Below are 27,809 nucleotides of genomic sequence, written 5' to 3'. Positions count from 1 at the left end.
GAGTGGCTGCTGAAGCGGAGGTGCCCTTAGTGCAGGGATAGTTCCATTGGACACCGAGGCCGACAACGAGGAGATGGAGTGTTTGTAGTCGCGGCGGATGTTGTATATTCATTGGAGTGCAACGGCGGGAGTGGAGGTGACGATGCTGTGGATTGGAGCTCTGAAGAAGCTGACACGGCGTCGAGTGTTGTATGAGTTGTCGAGAGTAGACGTAATTTTGATGAATTGAGGATTCATGTTTCACTATTTTTTGTGATTTTGCGTGCTTTCTTTGGGGTTTTTAGGGCTAGGCCTTAGGAGAAATATGTACTCAACTTTATATGAAGATCAAACCTTGAAGCTTTCTCTTCTTTTTTTTTATTTTTTTATTTTATTTTATTTTTTTTTAATTATTTGACAGGATAATAAGATAGTTAGTTAACAAAGTTTTAATCTTTTTTTTTTTTGTATATAATATGTCCTTTGTTTTTTTTTAAGTTGACACTTTCTATTATCACACTTGCCAACACATGTTTTAAACAGTTAATATCTATAATTATCAATATTGTAAAATTATAAAAAATGAATATTAATACAATATACATTGAAACGATTCAACCAAGATCTTATATGAATATGTTTTATCGTATATATAAACCATAGTCCACAAAAGCGAGTCAAAACGTGTTGTGTGAATAGTATAAAAGTCAAACAGTGTCAATTAAAAAACGAAGGAAGTATCTAATAAGAGTGATTGGAAATTAATTTACAACTAAAAAAATTTAGATAAATTATCTAAGTAAGTGGTCATATGTTAGGGTTGTGTCGAGTTTAAGGCACGAGGCAGAGCTTGTTAGGTTCACTTAATTTTATTATTAACTTATTTAACTAGGTATTACGGAGTATATATGTTAAGCTCAAAATAAAAATTTGTCAGAATCAAAGCCAACAAACTTAGGGTCTGTTTGGTTGGGGGTATTCATCAAAGGGAAAGGGAATCAACCACCCTGATTCCCTTTGTTACTGTCGTTAGCTGTTTTTTCCCATTCCCTTTACCCCCTCCATTCCCCCAAATCCTTCCAAGTTCATTCCCCACCCCCAGGTATTTCCATTCCCATTCCCTACCACCACCACACCACCACATCATCACCACCTTTCTACCTACCCACACTATCGGAAAACCCAAACACCTTCCTACTTGACCCTCACCGCCCCTCCCCCGACCCTCGCGCGCCTATCCCCTCCCTCGCAAAAACATTCCCCTGGCCGTCGTCGTCCCTCCTTCGCCACTGTTCACTGCCCATGTTTGCACCTCCCTCAACCCTAGAATGAAAATTAATCTTCCTAGAACGAGAATTAATTGGATTCTTAATTGGAGTTTTATGGGGTTTAAAGGGTATTGATGATTAATAATTAGGGTTTATGAGCTTGGAATTAACGGCAATGGCTGATTCAGAGAGGAGAAAGAAAGGTGAAAGAGATTAGGGAAGGTTATCCAAGGAGGGGGGAATATTTTCGGGAGGAGTGGAGGGGTGGGGGAGGTGTACCGGCTCTGGGGGATTCCAACAAGGTGATGGTTGGATGGTGGGGTGGCTGGAGAAGTGGGAAAGTGAAGGAAAAAGGGGTTGTGTGGTGGTGTTGGTGGTGGTGATTCCCTTTGTTTTTTATAAAATAAACAACACACTACATGAAATGGTTTATCATTCCATTCTATTTCATTCCTTTTGTTCATTCCATTATGTTTTTAGAACCAAACGACCCCTTACAATTTAAGTAAAACAATGTTTCAATAAATATACACATTTTGATATTTTTAGTATTGTTTTTATCTTAATTTCAAAAGTAAAAATATAGTTTAATTCATTTCCACCCTTTTCAACCGTTAACCATACTTGTTAAATCTTGTGTAACCAATTTTGGGGTCGAGGTTGGCTAGGAGGTGGTTTCGGGGATCGGGGGTACAGTGGGTCATAGGGGGTATAAAGGGTCGGCCGACATTTTAGGTGTGTGGTTAAGGGGGGTGACTAGCTGGTTTCAAGTGAGGTTAGCCCCTTAGGGGTGGGGTCAAGGTTTGATGGTGGGGGATGGATGGGTGAGAATTTTGGATTTTTTTTATTTTGTTTTCTTTAATTGTTTTAAATTTTTTAAAAAATTTAATTTGGACCAATTACATGATGACATGTGGCTAATAAAAAAAAAAAATTCTTTCAACAGGTTATCGATCATTGGGACCTTAGAGGCAAATTAACAATATAATTCGGGTTATGATAATAAACCATTAAAAAGTAAATCACTGAATTATAAAGTGTTTTTTTTTTTCTTAAAATAAAATAAAAATCGTGAAATAACGAAAGCAATCCCAAAGAATTATAAAGTTTTTTTTTTTTTTTTTTTTTTTTACAAAAAGTACTACAATTAGATCGAACACAAGTAGTACAATTAGTCGGGCACTCTAATCACATCAGGCCATCAATCGCACATATTCACCCTTGGCAACACACACTCTTCCTCTTCCGCACCTCCTCTCTCTCTTTCTCCGGCGAACCAACCTTCTTAGGGTTAGGGTTTGGGTTTCGATTCTCCGACCACTCTCCAATGATGGAAAGGCACAGAGGTGATCGTGACCGCGACCGCGACCGAGATTATCGTGACCGTGACCGAGACCGCAATTTCCACCACCAACAACGCCGCCCTTCTCGATTTTCCGATGGTCCTCCGGTGGACCACAGCCGTAGTCCTGGAAATTACCTCGGCGGCGGTTTCTCTGGTAGCCGCCGCGGGTTCGAAAGCCCTCCTCGGCAATTACCCCCTGTTGGCGATAACGGAGGTTTTCATCATCCTCCCGTTGGTGGGTTCTGGCCTTTGGGCGGGGATGTCGGAGCTCCTGAAGCTGGTTTTGGGAATGACTTACCCGTTCCGCCTCGGCCGATGCCGCAACAACCTATTCCTTCTGTTGCTGGGCAGAAACGTGGCTTCCCTTTCTCCGGTCGCGGTGCTTCTCCAGGTAAATTATCTTCTCTCTCACAGTTGAATTCAATACTTGTATAATTTAAGCTTCATGTGTTCTACTAATTTACGCCTTTCTGTTATTCAAGGAATTAAATTGGCCACCTTTAATGAATTCAATCATCAGTTTAGTACAAATTATACAGATGATTGAATGTAAAAAGTAGAGGATCTGAATGTTGAATTAATTTAGTTTAAAACAACCTTTAATTGCCTCTCCCAAGTTATGATTTTTCTGTCTTGATTTAATTTAGTTTGGAAGAAATCGGCTACTAGCATGACCCAAGTTAGTAACTGCCCACTCTTCTCTTGTGGAAGGCTCTAACGGTGGTGCAACATGTATGTGTGAACCTTTTAGTTTGAAATCAAGTGGGCATCTGATTTTAAGATGGGGCATTCTTGCCTATTGACGATAAAAGCTGGGACAAGGGTCAATTGGGGTGTGGTGTGCGTGCTTATCAATTAAATATCAAGAACTGAGTTTGAGGGTCTATAACACTATATAAGTATTAAAGCAAGACGACAATGGGTGGGTCCAGCTTTGATTTTTTTTTTTTTTTCATTGATATCAATCCATAAAGAACTTATTTTTTGAATTACATTGTTTTTACAATGAACATTGGTTTGGCTGTAACATAATAATTGCATATAAGGCCTAGAAAACTTGATTTATAGGCCTAGGAAACATCTAAATTCTAAACATCGAAAGGGGTTGAATTGCGACACTAGGATCTTAATTTGGATGAAGAAGTCAAAGAAGAGGCAGAAATAAAGAAGAGAGAAGCTTGAAATCACCGGCTACTTATTTAGTTTTAGTAATCTTGGGTGGTGACACACTTGAGATGTCATATTCCTAGGAGTACCTGGACATGCTTTCAAAGTAAAGGTAGGGTCAAGGAGTCTATATGTCCTAGAAATCTATCGTGTGGGGTCAGCCTTCCATGAGCCCCAGTGGATGGCCTTGCAAGGGTTGTGCTTAAGCCCAGGATATTGGATTCTACTAAGCAAAGGAGCTTTTGACCTTCTCTCTCAAGTGAGCCTTCTACAAGCTTAAGTTGATTATGGGCTTATATGGGTTATGCACTTTAGCTTGAGAGCTTCTATATTTTGCAAAGTAAACCTCTTTCACTATTAAACTTATCATGAGATGAACCACATTCAAGGCAAGACCTAGTCAAGCTCCATATAGATTAGGTATAGTCTTTACCAAAGCTGTGTAGAACTTGGGTCATGGTATATGAAATGCCAAGGGAGGAAGGAGTACTTATAGAATATAGATAATGAGGTCTAATTATTTTCTCAATATTCACTTAATTACTACCATTGGATTGTTTAGGTGGATCTTGATTCTTCCATTTAATTTTATCAATGAGTAAAGTTTAAAATATGCTACCATATGTTACATTTCATGGTGAAATTCTATTGACTAAATATCCTTATTTTCCTTATGTATAACTAGTAAAATGTTTCATAAACTATAAAATCTACCAAATTCACTTTGAATCTCATTTTGAATAACAGGTGATAAGCATTTTAATTGATTGATTCTAGGGCTTGCAATCCCTGACCCGACCCGAACCCGAAGTTATCGGGAGAAACCCGAACCCAACCCAACTTCGACCCGATTTGACCCAAATTTCATATTTCTTAATAATATTAAGTGTTACACTATTTTTGATAGTTTCTAAGCACAACTCGAAATTGACTCGAACCCGACGTACTAACCCGAATTGCCACCCCTAATTGATTAAGGCTCTTGTAACTATAGTCTTTACTCATTTTGCCTAGTATCTTTAGCGAAAGGGGCTTGTCACTTGTTTGCACGTAGGAATACAAGTGGGCGTCTGATTTTAAGATGGGGCATTCTTGTCTATTGACGATAAAAGCTGGGACAATGGTCAATTGGGGTGTGGTGTGCGTGCTTATCAATTAAATATCAAGAACTGAGTTTGAGGGTCTATAACACTATATAAGTATTAAAGCAAGACGACAATGGGTTGGTCCAGCTTTGAATTTTTTTTTTTTTCATTGATATCAATCCATAAAGAACTTATTTTTTGAATTACATTGTTTTTACAATGAACATTGGTTTGGCTGTAACATAATAATTGCATATAAGGCCTAGAAAACTTGATTTATAGGCCTAGGAAACATCTAAATTCTAAACATCGAAAGGGGGTTGAATTGCGACACTAGGATCTTAATTTGGCAAATTTTATAGTGAAAAATGTAGCTTGAGTGTTTCTCTCTCTGACATTTCTCTTACTATGGACATGCTTGTTAGTTCTGTGATCTTGTTTCTCATGAAGATGTAGCTTCTCATTGGAGCTTATTCGTGAAATTTATGTCTTTATGAGGTGCATTTGATTGTTCCAAGTGATTTGCTTTCTTTGTTTTTTTTGTTGTGATTCATGGTTTACATACACTTTCTCGTCAAAGATCTTTTTTCATGAATTAATTTCTTATATCATCTTTATTTGATTTTTTTTCCTTGTTTGGTGTGATGTGGAACATGTGCATTCCTCTTATTTCTATTTAATTTCAGCTTATGCCTTCTCCCTCTTAACCATCATTTTCCTCTGTGAAAATAAAGGACGAAGAAAAGAATTGGTCGTCGTTATATGATATGTATCTTTGTTTCCCTGTTAATTATCTGACTGGTTATTTTCATTTCCAGAGCATTTTGCTGGGAAAAATTTTGTTAAGCTTTTTGTGGGCTCTGTACCCAGAACTGTGACAGAAGAAGAGGTAAGCTAGTCTAAATTATTCTATTTCACATGTTATTCCTTCTGATCTTGGGACTCTTGGTAATCAAAGTCAAAGAAAATTGTATCTGGTGTTAATTTTGGTTGTGTGTGGATGAGAAACACTTTGTTGTTAAAGAACATGTGGCCTAATATGACTGTTAAAATTTTATTTGCATTTTGTGTGTAGATGTACATGTGGTTGGCAGTAGATTTGATGCTGTTTAAGGCTTTATGCAGTCCATGCTCCTTGTTCTATTTCCATCTATTGTGTAGATGCATATCCTGGGTTATTTGAGCTGGATATGACTCATGCTCTTACTATGTTTTCACTTTTGGCGGAAACAAACTTATGGCAAAAAGTGAATTTGAATTTCATCTTGTTTTGTGGGCTGTGTTGATAGTTTGAATTCTTTAAATGCTGTATCTACAATATCCCCAAACCTATTATGATACTAGGACTGTTTATGCTTGCATTTCCACTTTTTAGGGTTTTTTTTTTGTGGGGGGGGGGGGGGGGGGGGGGTGTGCTTGCAGAGGTTTTTCTTGGTACTATCTTGTCTGTACTGGTTGCGTCTCTTTCTTATGCCCAACACCTCTCTCTTATTCCCCCAAACCTCTGTGAGGGTTCTGGTAGTGATCATTAGACTATATTGCGCACAATCTGCAGCTAGAATGACAAGACTACCATCCAGTATGTATCCTGCCATAGGCAGAGCTTGAGGTGATCTAGATATATGCAGTCTTACCCCTTTCTAGGGGTGCTAATTGAGCGAGTCGATCGCGAGCTAGGGTGTGCTCGACTCGTGATCGAAAGCCGTGACTCGTGCTCGTTACTCACTAAGCTCGTTAAACTACTGCTCAACTCGTGCTCGTTTAATCTTTTCGCAGCTCGTAAACTAATGCTCAACTCGTGCTCGTTTAATCTTTTCGCAGCTCGACCCGTGACTTGTTAAGCTTCGATTTCTCACTTAGCTAAATCTATTGAAAACACCCAAATATAAACACCCAAATTAATCCTTTTCCACACATATTATAAACGCCCAAATTAAATGTAAAATTGGAAAAATAAAACGCCTAATTTAGTCCTCTAATTTCTCAAGAACATAAAAAATTGTTCAACTTTTTGAATAAATTTTATCAATAATCTAATAAAACTACAAGAACATATATAGATCTACAAGAAAAGAGAGTAACAAAACGCAGCTTCCATGTTAAAAGCTTGTTCTTTGTTAAAATTGTCTTCTAGTTGACCTTGATTCTTTCTTCCTTCTTCACTTGAAATCCTTCACGAGCTTATTACTTCAATTTTAAGGATGAAAGAAAAAAAAAAAGAGCAAAAAACTAAGGAGGGAGGAGAGTATAAAGGCAAGTGGCGGCTGTGAATGAAGTTATGGAGGAGAAGTGTTTAGGGTTCTTTTTTTTTTTTTTTTTTTAAGTGAATGAGTGATAGAGTATTCTAGATTTCTAGTACTCTAGTATTGCTAATTACGAAGGAGTGTTTTATGTTATTTTTTTTTTTCTTTTTCTATTTTATAATTGCTGTATTTTTTTCTTTATGCCACGTTTTAGTATCATTTGTTTTATTTTTTTATTTTTTTTTATTTTACTTTTCTTATAAATTGTTACATAATAATTTAATAATAAAACATTATCGAGCTGCTTGCGAACTTATCGAGTCGAGTTATAGCTTGCTCGACTCGTGCTTATTAAGGTTTCGAGTCGAGTTCGAGTCGAGCCAACTCGAGTCGAGTTTTGACCGAGCGTTGACCGAGTCGATCTCGAGTTGCTCGAGAGCTGCTCAACTCAATTAGCACCCTTACCCCTTACCATTTAAATCTGGTGGAGATATTATAATTTATCTGAATTCTGGAAGGTCTGCGCCATTGTTTTCTAAAACATATTAGCAAATTTTTTCTTACAAATAGAAGAATAAACTAAGAACAGAAACTTCTTCCAAAAAAAAAACTAAGAACAGAAACAATGTAGGTGGGAATCAGCAATTGTAATGTACTAGTCAACTTGCGAGTGGATTCAACTGCTTGCCTACTTGCCTTGTTATGGTTCTTTGCACTTTTTGGAAAAATTGCTAATATGTATGATTATTCTTGTCAGATCCGACCATTGTTTGAAGAACAAGGAAAGGTGTTGGAGGTTGCCTTGATAAAAGACAAGAGAACTGGGCAGCAACAAGGTATGTGTTTTGAGTTTTTTTAAATAATTACTGTTTGTACCCCTTTCTCCTTTCAGGTGTGCTTCTGTGATGTGCGGTTGAAGGGGAGCAAGTGTAAGCTATGTTTCGTCTCAGTTAGTTTTTGCAACAATTTCGAGCCTGTTGATTTTGGTTGCAACCTTTCTTTTAAGTCTGCAGTGTCAAACAAGAAGAGGCAAGGGACGTAGACCTACTTAGATTGACTGTGTAGACCAGTCTTAAAATTGGAGCACCTGCTCTAGTACTAGTGGCTTTAGCAGTGGGGAAGGCATTACCCAGCAAGTCATTTGTAATGGGAATGTCTTCTGCAGATCTATAGCTAATTGTATGTCAGGATGTCTTGTTCTGAAACTCTTGTACACTCAAAAATTTTGGATTATTATTTGAATGGGTGTTTGTGACATTTAATCTAAAGGGGCTCCTGTTGGTCAGATTTCTTTTACCATGGTATATAGCAAAAGTTTGGATGCCTTGGATTTCTTTTACCATGTTAGGCTGATAAGTTTGGATTTCCTTTTAGCTGTCTGAATGTTAGATGAGTTGGCTTTGATGTTGGTGACACTTTATGGTGCAATTATGGGATATTTTGATGATTTGCCTCCTGAACCTCTCAGGCCTCTTGCTGTTGGCCTAGTAGTTTTATATGGCAATACTTCTTTCTGTAGGGATTCAATGGTTTAAGTTCTTGTTTCCGTATAAAGCTTGGTCACTGGTGTATGGCATCAGAACATATTTAGTTTCCACACATTATCCTACTGGAGGATTTTGACAATTGGACATGATTGTATTTATTGCTGAGGAAATTGCAGTGGATTCCAAGTCTCTTATGCTAGATACAGACATTTTCCACTCGGTGAATCTGAAAAGTGTAGTCCTGAGCTTTGTGGGCAATTTAGTTTTAATGAGTTCAGTTTAGCTGGATTCACTTAGAATGTTGGCTTTTTAAGATTCGGTAGCTGTCTAGTGGTATACTGCATGTTTCTTCATAATGCGGCAGTGTGTTATCGTGGTATTTGGTATCGTTTTTCTTTTGCATTTATTTAATAAGGTTATATTTAGCTTGTATAGTTAGTATTTTTTCTCATGGTAGTTGGTATCGTTTTATATCTGTTTCTGGGTTGGTTCTTTGTTTTAAAGATTAAAGTGCCCGAGGCATCAAGCGTTATCTTCAGGAATTGGTTGGTTTCCTCATCTGCCGAAGGTGTAGCATTGTCTAATCACAGATGGTGGGATTTTTTCCTGGTTTTTGACCATTAACCTTCCGGAATATATTCTACCTTAGTTAGGGCTTTATCCCCATCGTACGGCCATATGACAGTTGATTCAATTGAACACACGAAACCCAAGCCATTTCGTTAATTTAGCTATTTTTCTCAGAGTACTGAATTCTGCGCCTCTGATTATGAATCTAGGTGTCGTGTATGGTTGAATTTTGCAGTGATCGGGGTTTGTTTTTTACTTTTAATATTGCTGATGCCATCTGAGATGTTGCTGAATGTTGTGATGTTCCATCCTAATTGAATGATTTTAATCTCTGTGCTACTACTATTGATGTCTATTGGTTATCACTAGACACTACTATGTGGGATGGGTGCTTGGATATATAAGTTTAGGTTAAAGATAAGCAATATTTTCCAATGCATCCTTTTAATGATTGGACACTAGTTACAGGTTATGGTAACGTGGATAAAATTTTCCTATATCTCAGCTTCAAATCTTTAAGAAAGCTGGCTCAGCTGTGAGCTTCCCGGATTCCAGGTTACGAAATCTGACAGATTCTAGGTCGTTTGAGTTGTTGATTTGGTGAAACTTGTAGCAAGTGACAATTCCTTTCAGCATTTGTGTTGTTTTTTTTAAATACTATGTGTCTGTTATGCTGGCAGCTTTTCCTCAAAATCTTAAAGGTATCATTCTTTAGTTTTTGGTAGTCAAGAATACAGGATGCGTCAAAGCTTTTGGACTTGGGACAGCTTTTTATATTCAAGGGTTTATTGGATGGTGCCCATATTCTTAGATGGCAACAAGTTTGATATATCTTTTTTTAATTGAGTCAGAATTGATGATAGACTGATAGTGCAATATTGTTGTATAAAATTCCTTTTATTCTTGCTCATCCTAAACTTTGTTAGGCTGATAAGCTTTTTGAAGCAAGTTTTGTGCTGCAGTTAGTATCTGCTGGTTCTCAGTGATGTATTATTCTGGGTTCTCAGTATTTTGCATGGAGCAATAATTTTCAAGATTGTAATTGTGCGCAATTTAATATCTCCCATGACTCCCATTACCTATTTACTGTGTGATCTTGAGCACTGTTCGTCTCTTTTCATGCAATGAGTTTCACGATTCCAAATGATATCTGCAAACCATGTCTGAGAACGTAGTTGACTGTTTGTGACTAGCTGGATAAATATTGCGTCTACCAAAAATGTCTCTAGTTTTGTCGATATGAAGTAAAACTTGTAGCTATTTGAGCTGAGCTGGAGGAGTTGTCACTTGAACCAGCTGACACACATCCTTATCTTGCTATGTGGTTATTGTCATATTCAACCAATGGCATTGCAGGGGCTTTTATGTATAAATCTGTAGCATATTATTTCCACTTTTCTTTTGTGTGGTTGTTTATTTTTGTGAGTCTTGGATGTGTTTCTATGTTCCTATCTTGGGAAAGACAAGTATTTATTGTTAATTTTCTATTTGGTCTTTATGGTTGAGCTCTTGTCACATCGTTTTACATTCTAGGCCTGACTAGCTTGCCTGCAGTGGTTAGGTATAATATTATTAGAATCCTTTTGGGAAGAAATATTTTGTTTCTTGGTGTTCTATATGTTTAATACCACAAAGTGCTGAATTTTGGGCTGCAACGGTCGTCGCATGATGTATCTTTGACCTTAATTCTAAAATTTTGATTGAGTTGTAGTGAGGCTTCGTATCAGTAATGTAGCAAAACAGGATGGACCTATTATGCATTAATACATTATTCTGGATCAACACAGGCATTGTTAAGGAGCTGTAGTTGGACTGTCATTTATGAATGTTGAGCACCGAATTACCGGTTGCCATTGCCAGATACCTTAGTAGGGGGGAGTAGTTGATTTTATGGTATCTAATTATCTATGATATGGAGACCCTTTTAGTTTATCCAATGGTTTATGCCTTGTTAATGAGATGTGTCAATCCGGAGTATTATCCGGATTGTTAAGCTCATGTTCCAGAGCCCGGTGTACAGAATTTCAAGTATTTTTACCCGTATTTGCTGCTATCCTGCTTTCATTACTAATTTGGAATAGAGGCTGCGATTTTATGAGGTGGCTTTAGTTTTTTTTTCCCCTTCGATTCTCTTCCTTGGGGCCACACCGTCTTCATTCACAGACCTATGACAATGGACCCACTTGGTGCTTTTGGAAGTTACATCAGGATATGTAGAATATGTTCTTGAGTCGTCTATGTTGGTTTTCATAGAGAGTTGTTGTAAGACTAATGTTGGCTACTATGTTGGCTAAATGCGACACTTTTTTCCCATGTATTGCTTTCTTTGTGAACATTCAAGAGCTGTTTTCCCTCTCGGATTATGCAATTCCGGGTGCTTACCCAGGATTATTAGGGCAAGCATATCTTGCTTTTCATTCTTAAAAATGGAAAGGTATATGAGTTTCCAATGTCCACTTGTGAACCTTTTTAAATGATTCAGCTGTGTCAGTGGTTTATTATGTCATGCCTGGCCAGTTTTGGCTCCTCATTTTCAGGACCAGTCTGACTGCTCTGACATTTGATGCTTTAATCCAAAAGTCATCTTATGTAGCCTAGAGTTGCATCATCTTATTGCACCATCTGTGCATTATGTGTGTTATTTGTCCCTTTTTATTGTCTCATTGCTTAATATCTCACTGCTAGATGCATAAAGTAGCTCAGTGAATCATTTTATGGGCAAATTCTTGACTTCTGCAGGGTGTTGTTTTATCAAATATGCTACTTCTGAAGAAGCAGACAGGGCAATTAGAGCACTACACAACCAATATACTTTGCCTGGGGTGAGTTATCTTGCCTCTGGAGCCAGTTTGGCATATTGGACTATGCTAACTATACATGGTTTGTCATCTTCAGGGACTTGCTCCTATACAAGTTAGATATGCTGACGGTGAACGTGAACGTCTTGGTAATGGTATGTAATCTTCAGGGTTCTATGTGTTAAGCTTCTGAGATACTGCTCTGGGCTTTCATTTAAAAAATTGTTTTTTTGTTTTTTTCCCCTTCCCATATTCTTTCACCCAATTACTAGATTCTTAATAATATTATTATTATCTTGGTTCCTGACTATGCTAACTATACATGGCTCCCTGAGTTTGTCCCGTTTGACTTTTTCAAACTTTCAATACATATTTTTTAGTATTATCTTTAATTGCGTATAATTTATACTTATAAAAATGAATATATTGAAACTAAACATTGAAACAAATTTCTCAAGATACCTCATGATTATGTTTAGGTTAAAGTTTCTTTCTCTTTAAATGTGATATGCCAAATGTGACAAACATAAATGAACGTGCTAGGAATCAGCCACCTACAAGCAAACTCAGACTTCAAACAGCAATTAGAAAAGAGAGGGGGATAGATTGCATTGATTGATCAGTGTAATCTCTCAATGCACCCTTTCATTCGAGAGGAAAGGAGCTCTCCAACTAAGCAAAAGCTTAACAATAATTTTCGCATGCTTATTACAACTGAATTCCCTCCCTTAATTAAACTTAGCCTGCCAACCCTCTTGTTAATAGATTCTTCTCTCACTATAACAAACTTCCCTAACAGAATTATAAATGCTAATGACTCCCCCGCCCTTGCATTATTAATTGGTTTTACTGCCTTTGCCATGCTTCTTCCTTGCGTATGTGATCACCACTGGAGGCCTAGGAGTATCTCTAGCAGAACGAAGGGAGTATTTTTGTATGATTTAGCTGCAAATTTAGCTCTCTTGAAGTTATTGATTCCCTTTTTTGTTTTAAAATGTCTTTGGGCCAGTGGGTGTGCATTTGTCTCCATTGATCTTTTGCATTCTTTTCTTGTTAAAAAAGATTATGTATCTTTTGTATTGCTTGTTTTAGAGATTATGGAATTTTGTGGAGGGAGATTTTAAATTTTGAAGGGATGACACGAACTGGTTAAATAGGCACCATTCTGCATTATTGCTTGATTTGTTTAAAGCTCATTGTGTTGTTTTATTTGTTAGGCACAGTTGAGTACAAGTTGTTTGTGGGGTCACTTAACAAGCTTGCTACAGAGAAGGAAGTGGAGGAGGTATTATTTGGAAATTCTGATCTTTTTTGGTATTTGTAGTCCATAGTCTGTTTCATATGATCCAGCTGATGAGGTTAATAAATATAAAAGTATGTTACCACTTTACCTTATTGCTCAACTTTGCTGAAATTTTTTGAATGACATGTCATCAGGTCATCTGTTAATATGAAGACCACTATTCTTGTGATTAATGTCTTGTTCATCTTCTAAACCTAATTGGATCTTTTGCTGTCTTTGAGCCGAAATCTGTTTAATTCATCATATCTAATGGCATAAATGTTAATATCTTTTTTTTTTCCTATAGGCATTAAAATGCTTTCCATCCGAACAATTGAAGAGGGGGGTGGGGGGAGGGGGGCTCTCCATGAGGTGCCTACTGCAGTTCCTAGACTCATGTTTCTCACACAGGGTCTACTCCTTGATGTACTTCTTTCCATCTGAACAATTGGGGGGGGGGGGCTCTTCATGAGGTGCCTACTGTAGTTCCTAGACTCTTGTTACTCATCCAGGGTCTACTCTTTGATGTACAAACCATTAGAAACGGTTTTAAAGTGTTCCTTCACCTCTATGTTACCCCCATCCTTTCCCATCCAGCACTACTGACTCCCCACCTTTTCTTCTTTATAAACAACTGATTCATCTTTCTCTCTTATAACACCACCTTCTCACCAATCCTCTTACAGTTTTATGCCCACCTTCCTTTCCTTGTTAATGATTTTATCGGCATTCTCGTTGTTTATGCTGTGTTCTGCTTCTCTCCATTTACCAAAAGATTGATTTTTTTTCTTCTTCTTTTGGTTCAATATTTTTAAAAGTTACTCTTGTTCCCTTAAATTTTGGGTCTCCCGTCCCTTTCCAATAGTAGTTTTAGCTGAATAATTGATTGGCAGTGATTACAGTAAGACTGCAAGAATTTTTGCTGGAGTTCAAAAGTTTAGTGTAATACTGCCAGCTTTCGAGCTGTGGTGACTCCGAAGGCAAAATCAAAGGGCATTATGATGGAGAAGCTCTGCAAGCCTTCCGCTAAGTGTTTTAATACCATTTATTCATTTAAAGCACTTGTAATTTTAGGTACATCTTTTGATCGGATATTATTAATTTATGATTACCTTTACCTTATCGCAAGCTTTTAAAATCTTTTGTCAAAACGGCTTCTACTTGATAGCTTCCTCTTTCTAGTCATATGGTTGTGCCAATATATGATAAAATAGCTAGTTTCAGAATTTATAGGTTCTTCTCCAAAACCTAGTGAAGAACTGCTGTTACCATTCTTGTCTGGTAAGGGGGATTTGTATTCCTCCTTTATCTCTATCATGACGGCATTTACGGCCTTAACCATCAAGGTCTTTACAAGTTTACATCCATCATAGTTATGTTGTACACTTGTACTTACAGATAGGAACTCAACAACGTGTTAATGGATAATTGTGAAAGATTTCAGTTCACTTGAATAGTTTCTGTGTTGAAATGATTTTTTGCGGTCTAGGATTGCAGTTTTTTCTACTACCATCTTACCATTGATTTCCTTGCAAATTATCCTTGGATGGTTGGCAATAGCTTGAACTAGATCTAAGGAATAATGTATTAGAGCTTTTCTTGTGCAAAGACTTGAATTGAGTTCTGATTACTCTCAAATGAACTTGGGTAAGCTGATCATTAACTTCATTGTACTTCCACAAAATCTCCTTTTTGGAGTGCCTCAAATGCAACTAAGTAAATCCCAATCACATATGTAAAACTTGTCTCCACCACGTTCCACAAAACATGCCTACAGGATACAGTGATACCCTATCATAATTTTTTATGTTCAATTTTGGAAATTTAGCTGAAATATGTTTGTTTGTTTTTCCTTAGTAGACAAGATTTACTGTATTTAGTAGCTTTAAGTAGAAGGTTGAAGAATAATTGGAGACAGAAACTAGGGAATGTTGTGCTAGAGTGGCTAGCTCATGCGTTGAGGCCCTGATCTCCCAAGAGGCAACAATTATATATTGATTTTTCAACTTCTGTATGTGCTTGGGAAAAGAGGGGTGGGGGGGGGGGGGGTGGGCTTGGGAATTGTATCTATAGCAATGAGAGGTCACTTGGCCAATAACTGGGGCAAGCTACTCATTTTGTGTCAATTAACTTACCTGTGGAGATACTATTAGATTAGTTTTTAATACTACCGGAAACCTTTTAACTTTTACCAGATAATATTCTAGTACCATATATAGTACTGCCAAGGGACGTATGAAACTGACTTTAAATTTGACAGTTCTACCAAAACGTTTCAATTTATCATTATAAAATGTTATAATACTTCCCAACACTTGCTAGTATCGTTGAAAAACCCTCATAGTACTGCCAATCCGCATCGGTCTTGCATTGTTCACTTACCTGGTGAGGTACTACCGGCACACTTTTCAGTACTGCTAGAAACTTTCCTAGGTCTTTCAGAACCATTTTTAGTACCACCAAAAGGTTTTCCAGCGAGCTAAAACATTTATAGAGTACTGCCAAGGCACTACTCACGTGTGGGACAAACTTTTATATTCAATAGTCCTACCAAACATTATTGAGCACCTCCATACATTCCATATTACTATCGTAAGACTTTCTAGTAACAAAAAAATTCATGGTACTACCAGAACAAAAAATTTCATTGTGCAAAAATATTGTTTTTAACCTTTTGTATTTGTTCCAAGCCAAATGTAGCCTAAACCTGTTAGAAGTTTATACTCCCTGGTGGGAATTAGGGACATTTTGAGTCATCAGCTTGAGATAAGTGCCTGGGTGGGGCCTTGTCATGTCTACTAGTAGTTATTAAATATTTTTTGTAATTCTGCTGCTGTTTCATATGTAAACCTTGGTCTTTTTCTGTTATGGTGTTACCTGCTCTTTCCTGCCCTAATTTTCAGGCCTTTCTAATTTCGTAAAATTATCTACTTCTGTTGTGCTATAATTCCTTGAATGATAGCTACATATTTAGTTGCATTTTCCCGTTTAACAGATTTTTGCACCATATGGTCGTATTGAAGATGTATACCTCATGCGTGATGAAAGGAAGCAGAGTAGAGGTTTGTTGCTATTTGCTGATTAATTTGATAATTTTTTTTTTCTCTATTAATAACTATTCTATCTTATGTTTACCCTTCTTCCTTCACTTCACCCCTCCTGAAATTAATAATTCATTTGTACTTTTACGCTTAATGCTTCTTTTTGTACCCCAAGTGAGATTTATGTGGACCTTTCTCAGTCGTTTGATTGATAATTCTTTTATTTATGGGGAGTAACTCTGTTGATCCATCTATTGGCACTAGTGTCTCAGTGGAACTAATACCCCTGTTGTTAAAGCATTGGTGATTGGAACATAGCTATCTAGCCTTGGGCCGTGGAGGAAAAGGAATAATTTAAATTTTCTCCGTGTCTTGACTTTTGGTTTGTAATATCTGTCACTGTGTGGTCCAAATGATAATTCTTTTCTGGCCCCGTGTGTGAATTTAAGAATTCTTGTTATGAAGTTCTTCCTCCCACTTTCAACCAGTATTTAGTTATTTACTATTCAGGCAGTAGCCGAATTATACCCACATGCTACGGTTATGTATAGAGATTGGTTCACTGATTAAGTCATGATTTTTTGTATTTTCCCTATGAAAGGCGTGACACTTATTTTTGGATGGAGAGAGATTCTATTTAACCCCATAGAAGAAAACTTGACAACCTTCTACATACCTAGTGTAGTTTTTGCTTTGTTTGTTTCTTAGTTGTCACCAGTTTTTCTTTGTCACTGATTTATGACTACTTTTGTAAAGGCTGTGGATTTGTCAAGTTTTCCAGTAAGGATTCGGCAATGGCAGCTATCAACACTCTAAATGGAATATTTACAATGAGAGTATGCTTTTATATATTTTACGATTATTTTATTTGTAAAAAATTTTGTTGCTATCTTCTTCCCATGGATAGTATGCATGGGTTGTGATAGTATCTAATTCGACAAACTCAATTTGCTTGTAGGGTTGTGATCAACCTCTAATTGTTCGGTTTGCTGATCCAAAGAGGCCTAGGGCTGGAGAACCAAGGTTGACTATGCTTATAATTTGGATCTTACATTATGTGTTTCTTCTGAAACTGTTGTGATGATCAACGTCTCTGTTCTTTGTCAATAAACATTAGATGCTGCAATTAACCCCAACTTGTAGAACACTAATATCATTGAACATTTTGGTGTTGTTTATAGTTTCTATACCTGTAACCCCTGTAAGTCTTTAACTTGCCCATGTGTCCAGTAATTTTCTTTTGTTTAGGGTTGTGGTTTGCCAGCATTTTATCCATCAGGCCTTTTAATATTTGCCTATCTATGTTTTTTGGTTCATCTATGGTGTTATCTGATTCAATGTTAGCTGTTATTCTGTTGAATATTATGTCTGGCATTGTGGTGCAACCTGTAAATAAGACCCATAAATAAAGCTTATACGCAGACAATGACTCTGGATAATCTTCATCATCTGACAAAGTATACCAATGTGATTGCTGTACTATTTTTACTGTGGGGTTGTCTGTTGAATATTGTGTCTGGCATTGTGGAGCAACCGGTGAATGAGACCTGTGAATAATGCAGAAAATACCTCTCTAACTTCAATTAGAGTTTGATATTCTTCATCTTTTGACTAATTATACCGAGATTGCTGTACTCTTCTTACCATGGGACTTTATGTCTAACATAAGCTTTGGATTAGTGAAAATTAATTTCTTATAATATTACACTACCTGAATAGAGGAAGTTTCAGGTATAAAATGCTGTGTAAGTGTCAATTCTTTGGGTTGATGCTTAATATGTGGCTGCTAGCCTGCTACTGATATACCTTAATTGCAAATGAATATATCTTGGTTTCAAAGGGGGGTTTCAAGGTGGTTTATTCAATATATTTCTTTTGCTTTTCTTAGGGCTAATCCTGCTTTTGGAAGTCCAGGTTTCGGTCCTTCCCCACCACAAGGAATCCGGTACAGTACAATTTTTCATAAAATTCTCTTTTGTGGGGGTGGGGGAGCAAGGATTTTTTTTGTTATCAATTTCAAAGTTAAGAAAAATGTTAATTTAAAATGGTCTGATGATCTATCTGTCGGCAATTTATAAGTTGTTTTGACGATCTGTTTGTTGATGTTTGTTATTTATACGTTTATGTTTTCAGGCCAGCCTCGGGTATCAATATTCCTGGTCCTATGGGTGGTCGGGGACCACCAAATGCATGGAAGCCTATGAGCCCGCAGAATCTAGGCCCATCTCCAAGCGCTGGTGTCCATGGGTTTGGCAATCAGTTTCCTCCTAGGTCTGGTGACACAGCAATTTCTGCGACTCCTGTAAGTGGAACATATCTAATTTTGTTTACTTTTTCTTAAAAGTTAAAACATCTGACATCCCTGTGAAGAAGAATTGAAACAAAAAAAATTACTCCCTTCGTCTCTTTATTAAGAACCTATTTGGGTTTTTTCACGGGAATTAAGAAAGTTGGTGAAAGTACACAAGTGCATGTGGAGTTAGACACAGATAGAGAGAAAAAGAAAGTGGTTGGGAATAATTGAAGAGAGGGAGAGAGAAAGTGTTGGGAATTGATGTTAAAGTACAAAAAAGAGATAACTCATCAAAAAGTGGAGAATATTCTCATATAGTACAACCTTAAAATAGTAATAGGTTCTTAATTTTGGGCTCCTAAAAAAGGAATACGGGTTTTTAATAAAAGGACGGAGGGAGTATTTTAAGGCCTGGGATATATGTGAAGTGGTATTACGTATATATACTTCTCAGAAAAATAGGTGGACGTGGAGCACCTAGCTTCACTGTAGTATGTTGTTAAAGTTGAATTCAGAGAAAATATATGTGGTTGAACTATGCTAGTTACATAAATCTTTTGATATACTCCGTTACATCATACCCCTCTTACCCCACTGTATCTACACCTTTTTACCTCTCTTACTTTATCTTACACCACATACCTTATTACAATATCTTAGTTTTTCTTATACCCTCTCATCTTTATCAGAGTTTTCTTAAACTACATAGCTACAATGAGTCGGGGGAAAAGGAAAAAAAAAAAGAGGTAGTACTACGTATTTTAGATGATAAGTTGCATTATATTTTGTGTTCCTCTGAATGAGAAGTATGAATGTCTGACATGAGGGTTTTACTACAATGTATTGCCAATCTTCTCCCTCTCTTTTTTTAATTTTTAATTTTTTTTAATTTTATTTTTTTTATTTTTTATTTTTATAATAGCAATAACATGAGTAGTGTGAACTGTGAATTAGTCTCTTATTTTGCCCCAAATGCTAGGGTTCTCATTTTGGTCCTGGAGGCAGGCTCACAGAAGCTTCCATTGGAGGAACTGTTCCTGCTGCTTCAACATCTCCACAGGTAAGTCTTTTTTCTACGTAAGTGTGTCCATTGTGTTCCTTTTTTCACTACGCTTTCATGTGCTATTAGTAACTTTTAAACGTTGGTTGTAGAATTTCAAACAATCTTTTTCACATGTGCCTCCAAGTGGCCAGCAAATATCACCTTTGCAGAAGCCCCTTGAGTCACCTCAGCACATCCCGACTCCCTTACAACTACATCAAGGTGCAGGAACATATAATCAGGCACCTGTTTCTCAAGCTTCTGTGAGGCCCCATTATCCCCAAGCTGGTGTTCAAGCCCCATACAGCCAACCATATCCATTGCAACAGCTTCATGGTTCAACTGGCAATATGCCTACTCAGTTTCAAGCGCAGCAGAGTGCCACAACACCTATGACCATACAACCCCGGCCTAATGCTGCATCTACAAACACAAATTCACAGCTGCCTACTTCAACACCACAGCAACCGCTTCCTTATCAACAATCTCCATCTCAGATAACACAGATGTTATCACAACAGCGACAGACTCTGCAAGCTAGCTTTCAGTCATCTCAGCTGGCATTCTCTCAACTTCAACAACAGGTTCAAATGATGCAACCATCAATGCATAACCAACCAGTACAGCAGAATTTTCAGGCTTCCAGGCAGCAGGTGGGCAAAAGACCATTCTGCAAGTGCATTTTCCTTATTTGGTTGTTTGTTTTAACAATTTGATGATACTATGCTATGCTTCTAGGGATTTTTGTATGATTGTCTCAGCTGCATGATAATTTTTTCCCATGAAAGAATTGTAGTTCTAGGGGTTTGTTTCTGGACTTATTTTGTAATATATCATGTTTTCACCTCGTCTTTGCAGACAAGTGATATTGTGTGTTTGTGTGTGTGTGTGTGTGCTCCCGTGCAAGCATACCCACCTGTATGGATTCATGCACTGACTTTATGGTTTGTAAAGGTTGTCTGTACAGGGATTGTTGTGTATGGATTCATTTACTGAAATTGTAGTTTGTAAATGTTGACTGTACAGGGATTGTCATGTAGATAAATTTATATTTTAATTGATCTTAATTGCTTATCTTACCGTAATCTTTGTCTTGTGAGCTTTATTTTCTGTGCTTGGTTGTAGTTATTATTCTTTGCATACACTAATAAGCAATGCCCTTCTTTTGTTTAGTCACAATGGGCTGGTGCCACACCAACAACAGCTTCCAGTACACCTGCTGTCCCACCACCCTCTGAGACACCTTCCACATCTTCTACACCTGTTGCAAGTGCTGCTGCTAGACCAGCTCCAGTTAAATGTAACTGGACAGAGCATACCTCTCCTGATGGGTACAAATATTATTATAACAGTGTAACTGGTGAAAGCAGGGTAAGATGGTATTTCTTTCACTTCTTAGATGTGTTGTCTTACTTTTTGTTTCATTTATAAGTTAACATGTGAAGTTTTACATTCAAAATATGTAGTGGGTGAAACCCGAGGAATTGGCGTTATATGAGCAGCAACAGCAGAAGCCAACTGCTCTACCACCATCTAACCTGCCAAGCCTGCAGGCTGTTCCAAATCAGCAGGCAACTCAGTCACAACCACCGCAGTTTCAGACACAATTTCGCAACACTGAGCAGTCACAGAATCCGCCTTTGTCATCAATGGTTAGTCATCATCCATGTTTTCTATTATAATTGCTTATTTTACAATTTACTATGCTTTTGCTCACTTTTGTTTGTTGTCTTGTTTTCTTTATGATTATAGTACCAGGCTCCTCGAGGTATGGGCAACGTTATGGCTCAGGTAGGTTGCTTAATTTACTGTTTAAGCATTTCAATTTCGTACTCTCCTTTTTCAGGCTTCTTGTCAATATAAAGGGTGGTATAACTTGGCTTATCCTGGGCACTGTCTGACAAATTTGTCCCGAATCTAATCTATGCTACAACCGTTTATTGTATAACTTCAAATCATGCACTTGTTTTCAAAGGCAGCTCATTTATATCTTTTCTTTCTTTTTCCCCCCTCTCCTAGCCTTTATCGGTAAATTATGGACTCTAGTTACAGACTTACAACAAAAAAAAAAAAAAAAAAAAAAAAAAAAAAAAAAAAAAAAAAAAAAAAAATCAAACTATTAATTAAACCAACAATATCTATTGCTATGTTTCGAAATTTCAGCTTTGCCTTGTCTGGGTTTTTAATTGCCATCATTGCAGTCTTATTGCCAATTCTTATCTCGACCCTGTTTCCTCGGCATGTCACATCAGAGTGTCCAAGCCATATTTCTGACATTTCTGCTTGTGATGCTGATCTTGCCTTGATTCTGGTGCTTCCATTACTGACTACTTTGGTTGTTCTGTATTACTACATTACCCGCAGCAGCTTCCCCTATGCCTCAAGTCTTTGCCTTTTGCTTTCCAGGCTCTGTCTGCTCCTCCATGATTGGCTTAGAACCATAAGACTCTCTTTTCCCAAAATCTACATCTATTTTGTGTAAAGCTTGTACTTATGGCTGTTAGTGATCGGGCTATCTGGGTGATTTGGAGGGTTAAATCTTGACTAGTTTATCAGGCTCTTTTACAAGTCGTCTGTGTTTATAGTCTTAAATCTTTAGGAACTTCATATATTGAAAAGATGACAGAGAACATAGCATTATGTTAATTCGAAGAATTGTGATTAGAATTTGCAGTATTAATATGGCAGGGATTAGGGTGTTAGTGGAACTTGGTTTTGTAACCTATTCTGGGTAAAATTTATTTACGGAAGGGCATAGATAAGGAGTGGGTAGCAATAATGGACGTAGAGGGAGGTCATCCTATGCAGTATCACCAGCTTTTGAATCCTCTGAAATGCATGTGCTGTATTCTTGTCTGATTAATACTCCTGCTGCTCTTTTAATGTTCTTCCTTCTCAGACTTTTTGTCTCGCGAAAAAAAACTCCTTGTAGGAAGAACAAAAGGAACAGATGGATTTTTCTTTTTTGTCCATATAAAGATATAATAGGGCAACAGTTTTTTTTTTTTTTTTTTTCTGAAAGGGGGGCAACATTTTAATTGGTGTTCTAAGGATTAAGAGTGGATATACTATAACTATTGTTCATTATATCAAATTTTATGTCTTTAACAATGTAAGTGCAACCTTTGTTTTTTGTCAAGGTTATCACTTAATATGACATGTTTCGAAGCACAACCTGTTAAATTTAGGAAGTGTATAATATATTAATATTTTTAAGGTGGCTCAACTTTTCATATATTTTCTTTGTCCCATCTGAGGTCTTATTTTCCCTCTCATTAACTGTTACTGAGATATATAAGGCCTAACATCCGATTGTGTATGCAAGTCTGCATGTGTGTGTATATTAAATAATTGTAAGGGGTTGATATACTGTGCTTTATTTTGTAGGAGGCTTCTTATCCACAATTACAGGCACCTGCTAATTTAGCCAATGCTCGCTTCCAACAAGTACTTCCTAGCTCTCTTGTATTGTCTGCTTTATATAAAGTTAGTGTCTTTTAGAGTTAGTTTTTCATCTTATGGGTTCATTTATTGCAGGGCCCACAGGCTGCACAGGAATGGAATTGGAAGAGCAACTCTGGTGGTCAGTCAAAGTATTTCATTTTCGCTTGGACATTCAAAATAACTCCCCCCATCACCCCCACCCCCACCCCCCTCCCCACTGAGTAAAATAGTGCTGATTTTCTCATCTTGTTTTTGGCATACCTGTAGGAACCTGAATTCATAATCCAGCTCTGCATCTGAGTGATGTTCTAATCAAGGATTGGGTCAATGGAATCCATGACGTTTTGGAGCCAATGTATCATCAGTTACAAATACCTGGGCGCTGTGTATGTAATGTAAATGTTGGGTATTTTGCTCTCGTCCTGATAATTTTTTCAGCCTAAGTTAGTTTACTGTCTACAGTAGGTCTCCTGATCGCAGCATTGTTATTGCTTCTATTATTGAGGCATTCTAGGTGGAGCTTTGATATTGTAGTATGTAGTAACTTATTCATCCCCGCTATCATTTTGGTAACTGATAAGAGTCTTGAGAGTAGGTGCTCTTATCCCAACTTGGAGTGGGAAGTTGCCAATGTAATAGCATAGATCTGTACCATATATTTATTGATAATCACTCATACCAGGGAAAATAAAGAAAAATGATAGTGAACACCAATCTTTCAATAACATCATTATTATATTATAAACTACTCTCTCCGTTCCTTTTTATTTTAAACACTTAGAATTTATAACATTAAAATTTTGAAATGTATTGAAAGTTGACTAACAAGATCTCTTGATATGGTTTGAGGTTTGTAATTTGTATTAGTGAGTTTTGTGGTCAAAGTTTTCAAAAGGTGACCATAAAAGTCAAGGCATAATTAGGAACGGATAGTATATGAATTGTGTCCCGAATTGGGCGGTGTTACTGTGTTGGTAAAGAGTGGCGTGGAGCTTATTTACATGCTACTTTAAAAGAGTATATTTTTACTCATTTTGATCTTTGCTACAACACACTTTGTCCTGACTTGTGGGTTGTCTAATCACCTTAAGGTTTAGTTTGGTTCAAATTATTTTCGGGAAATTAATTTATTTGAGATTGTCTGAAAAATTTGATCATATAAATCATTCACTTGTCATTTAGATCAGTCCAATTCCTTCTTCCTAACTAAAATGACAAAACTCTACTATTGCATGATTTGCTTCTAACCCAAAACAGATTTTGCACACAATTTAAAGAGTAGTGCACAATGTTTAGGATAGTTTTTATGGATTTCTATTTCAGATGATTTTCAAATCAGAGTTCACCAACTTCTTAGCCATACATAGTACACGATTACATTAACACATAAATTAGAAAATTCCAAACATCAACACTTAGCAGTTCACACAATAGTACTAATTAAAATAGTCCACCAGAACGCCTGCAAACATCAACACTTAGCACTACTTGTTTATGCATCATCAGTTAATAACACGGCAATTACGACGAATTTCACCATTATTCTCAGTAAGAACTCCTATGCTTCCCATCTTGAGCATTGCAGCAATGAAGTCTTCAAAGAATGCACCTTCATCCTCAGCATATGATCGGACAATCTCACCTGTTTGATCAATATCGCCGCCTACAAGGACTTGATCAGAGGGCAGTAATCCTTCTCCGGATAAAAGGTTAACATAGTATTGATTGTCAAATGTAGCTGGAGTTACTAGGTCTAAGTCAGCTAGAATATTGCTGTTGCTGTTGGATTGTAAGCAAAGCTGCTGCAATGATTGCAGGAAATCAACATTGATGTCCCCTCTACTGGTTTGAAGCCGAGAATTGAAGGATGAACACCGAGCTTTACCAAGAGTATGAGCACCTAAAAAAAAATGTCATTTTACAATTTTAGTACATGACTATACAACTATACATTGTTTTCCTAACTTTTTCGCTGCAATCTATTATACACTTGGGTGTACTTAGAACAGATGGAAATAAAGTAAAAGTCTAACCATTTGGAATAGAAATGAACATCAATTTCGTCTTACATCTGAGTGCATGCAAGAAGTTGCAACTTTTCGCCGTTATTAAATTAATTTTATGTAAATTAACTTACAACAAAATAATGTGTGCATAAATAAATTGCAAGCCAAACTTAAAGCATATTTTACCTGAGAGAGCTACCATGTCAGAGAGACTTAAGCCTACATTTTGGAACATTTTTACCAAGGTTTGGGCTGTTGAATTTGGGCCTGGAATGTTGGTATTTGCTGCTGATTTACTAGCACTTAAACTGTCCCTCCTTCCTGTCTGGACCTCCCACCCAGGCCCATTAGACTATAAAATATTATCAGACAAAGCTCAGTAACCTTTAAAAATATTTAATTTTTATTCATGAAAATAAAACTCAACCAAGAAATTACCATAAGAACGGAATCTCTAGCTGCAACAGCTAAAATATCTGCACAAGAAACAACTCCAGGGCAATTAGACTCCAATTCCGATTTAATGGAATCAATCACTTCAAAGCCTCTTAGAGAATTTAAGTTCGGTGCTGCGGTTTTCTCTCCAACAAAGTTACCAGTGTCATCTAACAATACCGAAGCATCACATCCCTACAAATACAAAGAAAAATCAAATTATCTATGCTCTATTGTAACAATAAAACAAATTTGTATAGGGCTTCATGTTAATCTATGCATTCAACAAAACAGTCCCGATTAACTTTTGAGGTCAGACCTTTGATACAATTACCATTAGTTACATCTTATTCCATTTGAATTATTAAGTAAAATAATATACGTGCAATAATTGCTTTAGGATTAATCTCATCGAGTACAATATTTTTTTTTTTTTTATTATTATTATAAACCATTTGATTAAGTTTGACCTCTTTGGCAAACAAAGTCATACACTTACATATAAGTTCATAACTACAAATCCAGGCAAAGAGAGTAACTGTGCCTTGAATTTTCAATGCTATGTATACTACCTAAGACTTATGAGAATATTTTACAAAGATAACATTAAACAAGATTATTTCTGAGTCATAGATCAGATCAGTTTATTAACTCTAAATTAACGGGAATACTTAGTTACATTAAACTTTCTTCTATTGTAACATGTTATTTTGCAACAAGTTTAATAGAAAGATAGAGATGATGCTTACATTAACAAAACAGTCATGAAAATGGAGGCGAAGCAAAGAAGCAGCCATTCTAGGATCATTAAGCACAGCATTTTCGACCCACGAAAATATTATTGATTCAGCATCAGGGCAGCTATCTTGATACGCATCAACTCGCAGTACACCACTTGGAGAACCCCCTGTATAGGCTACATTGCCATCTTCAAGACATGTTTTATTCAAGGCTTTCGGCGGTCTTGCTGCATGAGCAACTACTAGTAGTAGTAGTAACTCTAGCACCAAAACATTGAACACGCTCATTTTCGAACACATAATGATTAATTAGTCAGTTCACTCGATTGCTGGCTAAAGTAGCTTAAATCGACGATAAATTAGTATGCAAGTGATGATGCATTTATAGTAATGTAGCGTACGTAAGAAGGTGGAATAGTGGTTAAAATTGCAGTGGAAATAGTCAATTAAAAGAAGAGGTGACATTGTAAGTGATTGAATGAGTATAGAAACAAAGAAAACCTAACATGTGAATGTTAGCTACTATGCAGTCATCATTTTGAAGCATTTCATCTTCTCAACGTAGGAAGTTATGTATGCTTTGTAACTTTGTAAGTACATCTTCTTAATTTTAGCTACTACATTTCATTATTGAGATTGCTGCTTGTTTGTTGTTTCGCTCTTTTATGTTTGTTCCATTTAGAATCTTTCGAGTCAAGAGATGGAAACATTGATCTTTATAAGTAAATAAACATCCTAGCAAACAAAAAGAAACAGCGAGCGAGAGTACTCCAATTCGAAAACATATTGGATTAAGGAAAGTGTTTTCCTCTAGTGTATATTATTATGTCATTCTCTAGCATCATTGTTATAATGTTTGTTCAATATATTCTAGTATTAGGAATGCTGTTTCCTTAGTTCTAGTGGTTTTAGTATGTTGTGATTTTCTAACAACCAAAATTATGACTTTTAGGTCAGTAGGACCAGTGACATGAATTGAATACAACCTTAATTATGACAAAAATAGAAGCCCATAGCAGCCCAAAGATATAGTTTTAGCCCACTTTCAGCCCATTTTAGCCCAAAGTTGCCCACTTTCAGCCCATAGCAGCCCAAAGATAAATAGGCTTATTTCATTTTTTAATGATAATTTCTCCAAATTAAACAGAGTTTTGCAAGGGAAAGTGATAGATAGAGTCTACAAATCCAAAAAAAATATGATGCCATTAAGAGTGTACAAGATCATTGATTGAAATAAAAAGCTACAAGTAATTTTCATTACTCAACTTATTCCTTTTTTTTTTTTTTTTTTTTTTTTTTTTTTTTGTATCGATCAACATCATAATGCAATATGAAGTGCATAATTATTACACCTAGAATGTTCCACTGAAGACCATGAAGCCGACATGATAATTCTAACTAAACTTGCCAAGCTTTTTTAGCTTCATTGATCAAAAACCATTGGATCGGATGTAATTGCTAAAAGTATATATACATGAAAAGCAATTAAGCAACACTTGATCATTTTTATGATCATCCAAATCTATTGGTTAATATCTCAACGTACATAAAAAGTGCTAGGATCACATTTATTTTAGACACAAT

General features: G+C 36.7%; 2 protein-coding genes across 3 annotated transcripts; one reads left to right on the top strand and one right to left on the bottom strand.

The window, feature by feature from the left end:
- Positions 1–2,432: 2,432 nt before the first annotated feature.
- LOC145562891 (flowering time control protein FCA-like) lies at positions 2,433–23,798 on the top strand. Of its 2 annotated transcripts, none has more exons than XM_081623312.1 (19): positions 2,433–2,983; positions 5,663–5,733; positions 7,845–7,923; positions 11,884–11,966; positions 12,040–12,097; positions 13,160–13,227; positions 16,220–16,286; positions 17,022–17,101; positions 17,224–17,288; positions 18,154–18,210; positions 18,399–18,567; positions 19,538–19,618; positions 19,711–20,253; positions 20,774–20,971; positions 21,067–21,252; positions 21,353–21,391; positions 22,988–23,047; positions 23,138–23,183; positions 23,312–23,798. In XM_081623312.1, exons 1-19 carry the CDS (start codon positions 2,575–2,577, stop codon positions 23,317–23,319), a joined length of 2,367 nt encoding a protein of 788 aa, XP_081479438.1. In that variant the 5' UTR covers positions 2,433–2,574; the 3' UTR covers positions 23,320–23,798. The 2 variants fall into 2 exon arrangements, with proteins under 2 accessions (XP_081479438.1, XP_081479437.1); XM_081623311.1 differs by having other exon boundaries at positions 23,138–23,193.
- Positions 23,799–24,546: 748 nt separating this feature from the next.
- Positions 24,547–26,513, bottom strand: LOC145565695 (peroxidase 40-like). Its single transcript, XM_081625611.1, has 4 exons — positions 26,235–26,513; positions 25,489–25,680; positions 25,237–25,402; positions 24,547–24,944 (listed from the first exon to the last, which is right to left on the bottom strand). The coding sequence occupies exons 1-4, from the start codon at positions 26,511–26,513 to the stop codon at positions 24,547–24,549; spliced, it is 1,035 nt and encodes a 344-aa protein (XP_081481737.1).
- Positions 26,514–27,809: the final 1,296 nt, after the last annotated feature.

Source organism: Chenopodium album, chromosome 10 (genome assembly GCF_948465745.1).
Source record: "Chenopodium album chromosome 10, dcCheAlbu1.1, whole genome shotgun sequence".
NCBI classification, from domain to species: Eukaryota; Viridiplantae; Streptophyta; class Magnoliopsida; order Caryophyllales; family Amaranthaceae; genus Chenopodium; species Chenopodium album.
The sequence above is the reverse complement of the archived record's forward strand: the minus strand, read 5'-3'. Positions and strand labels throughout refer to the sequence as shown.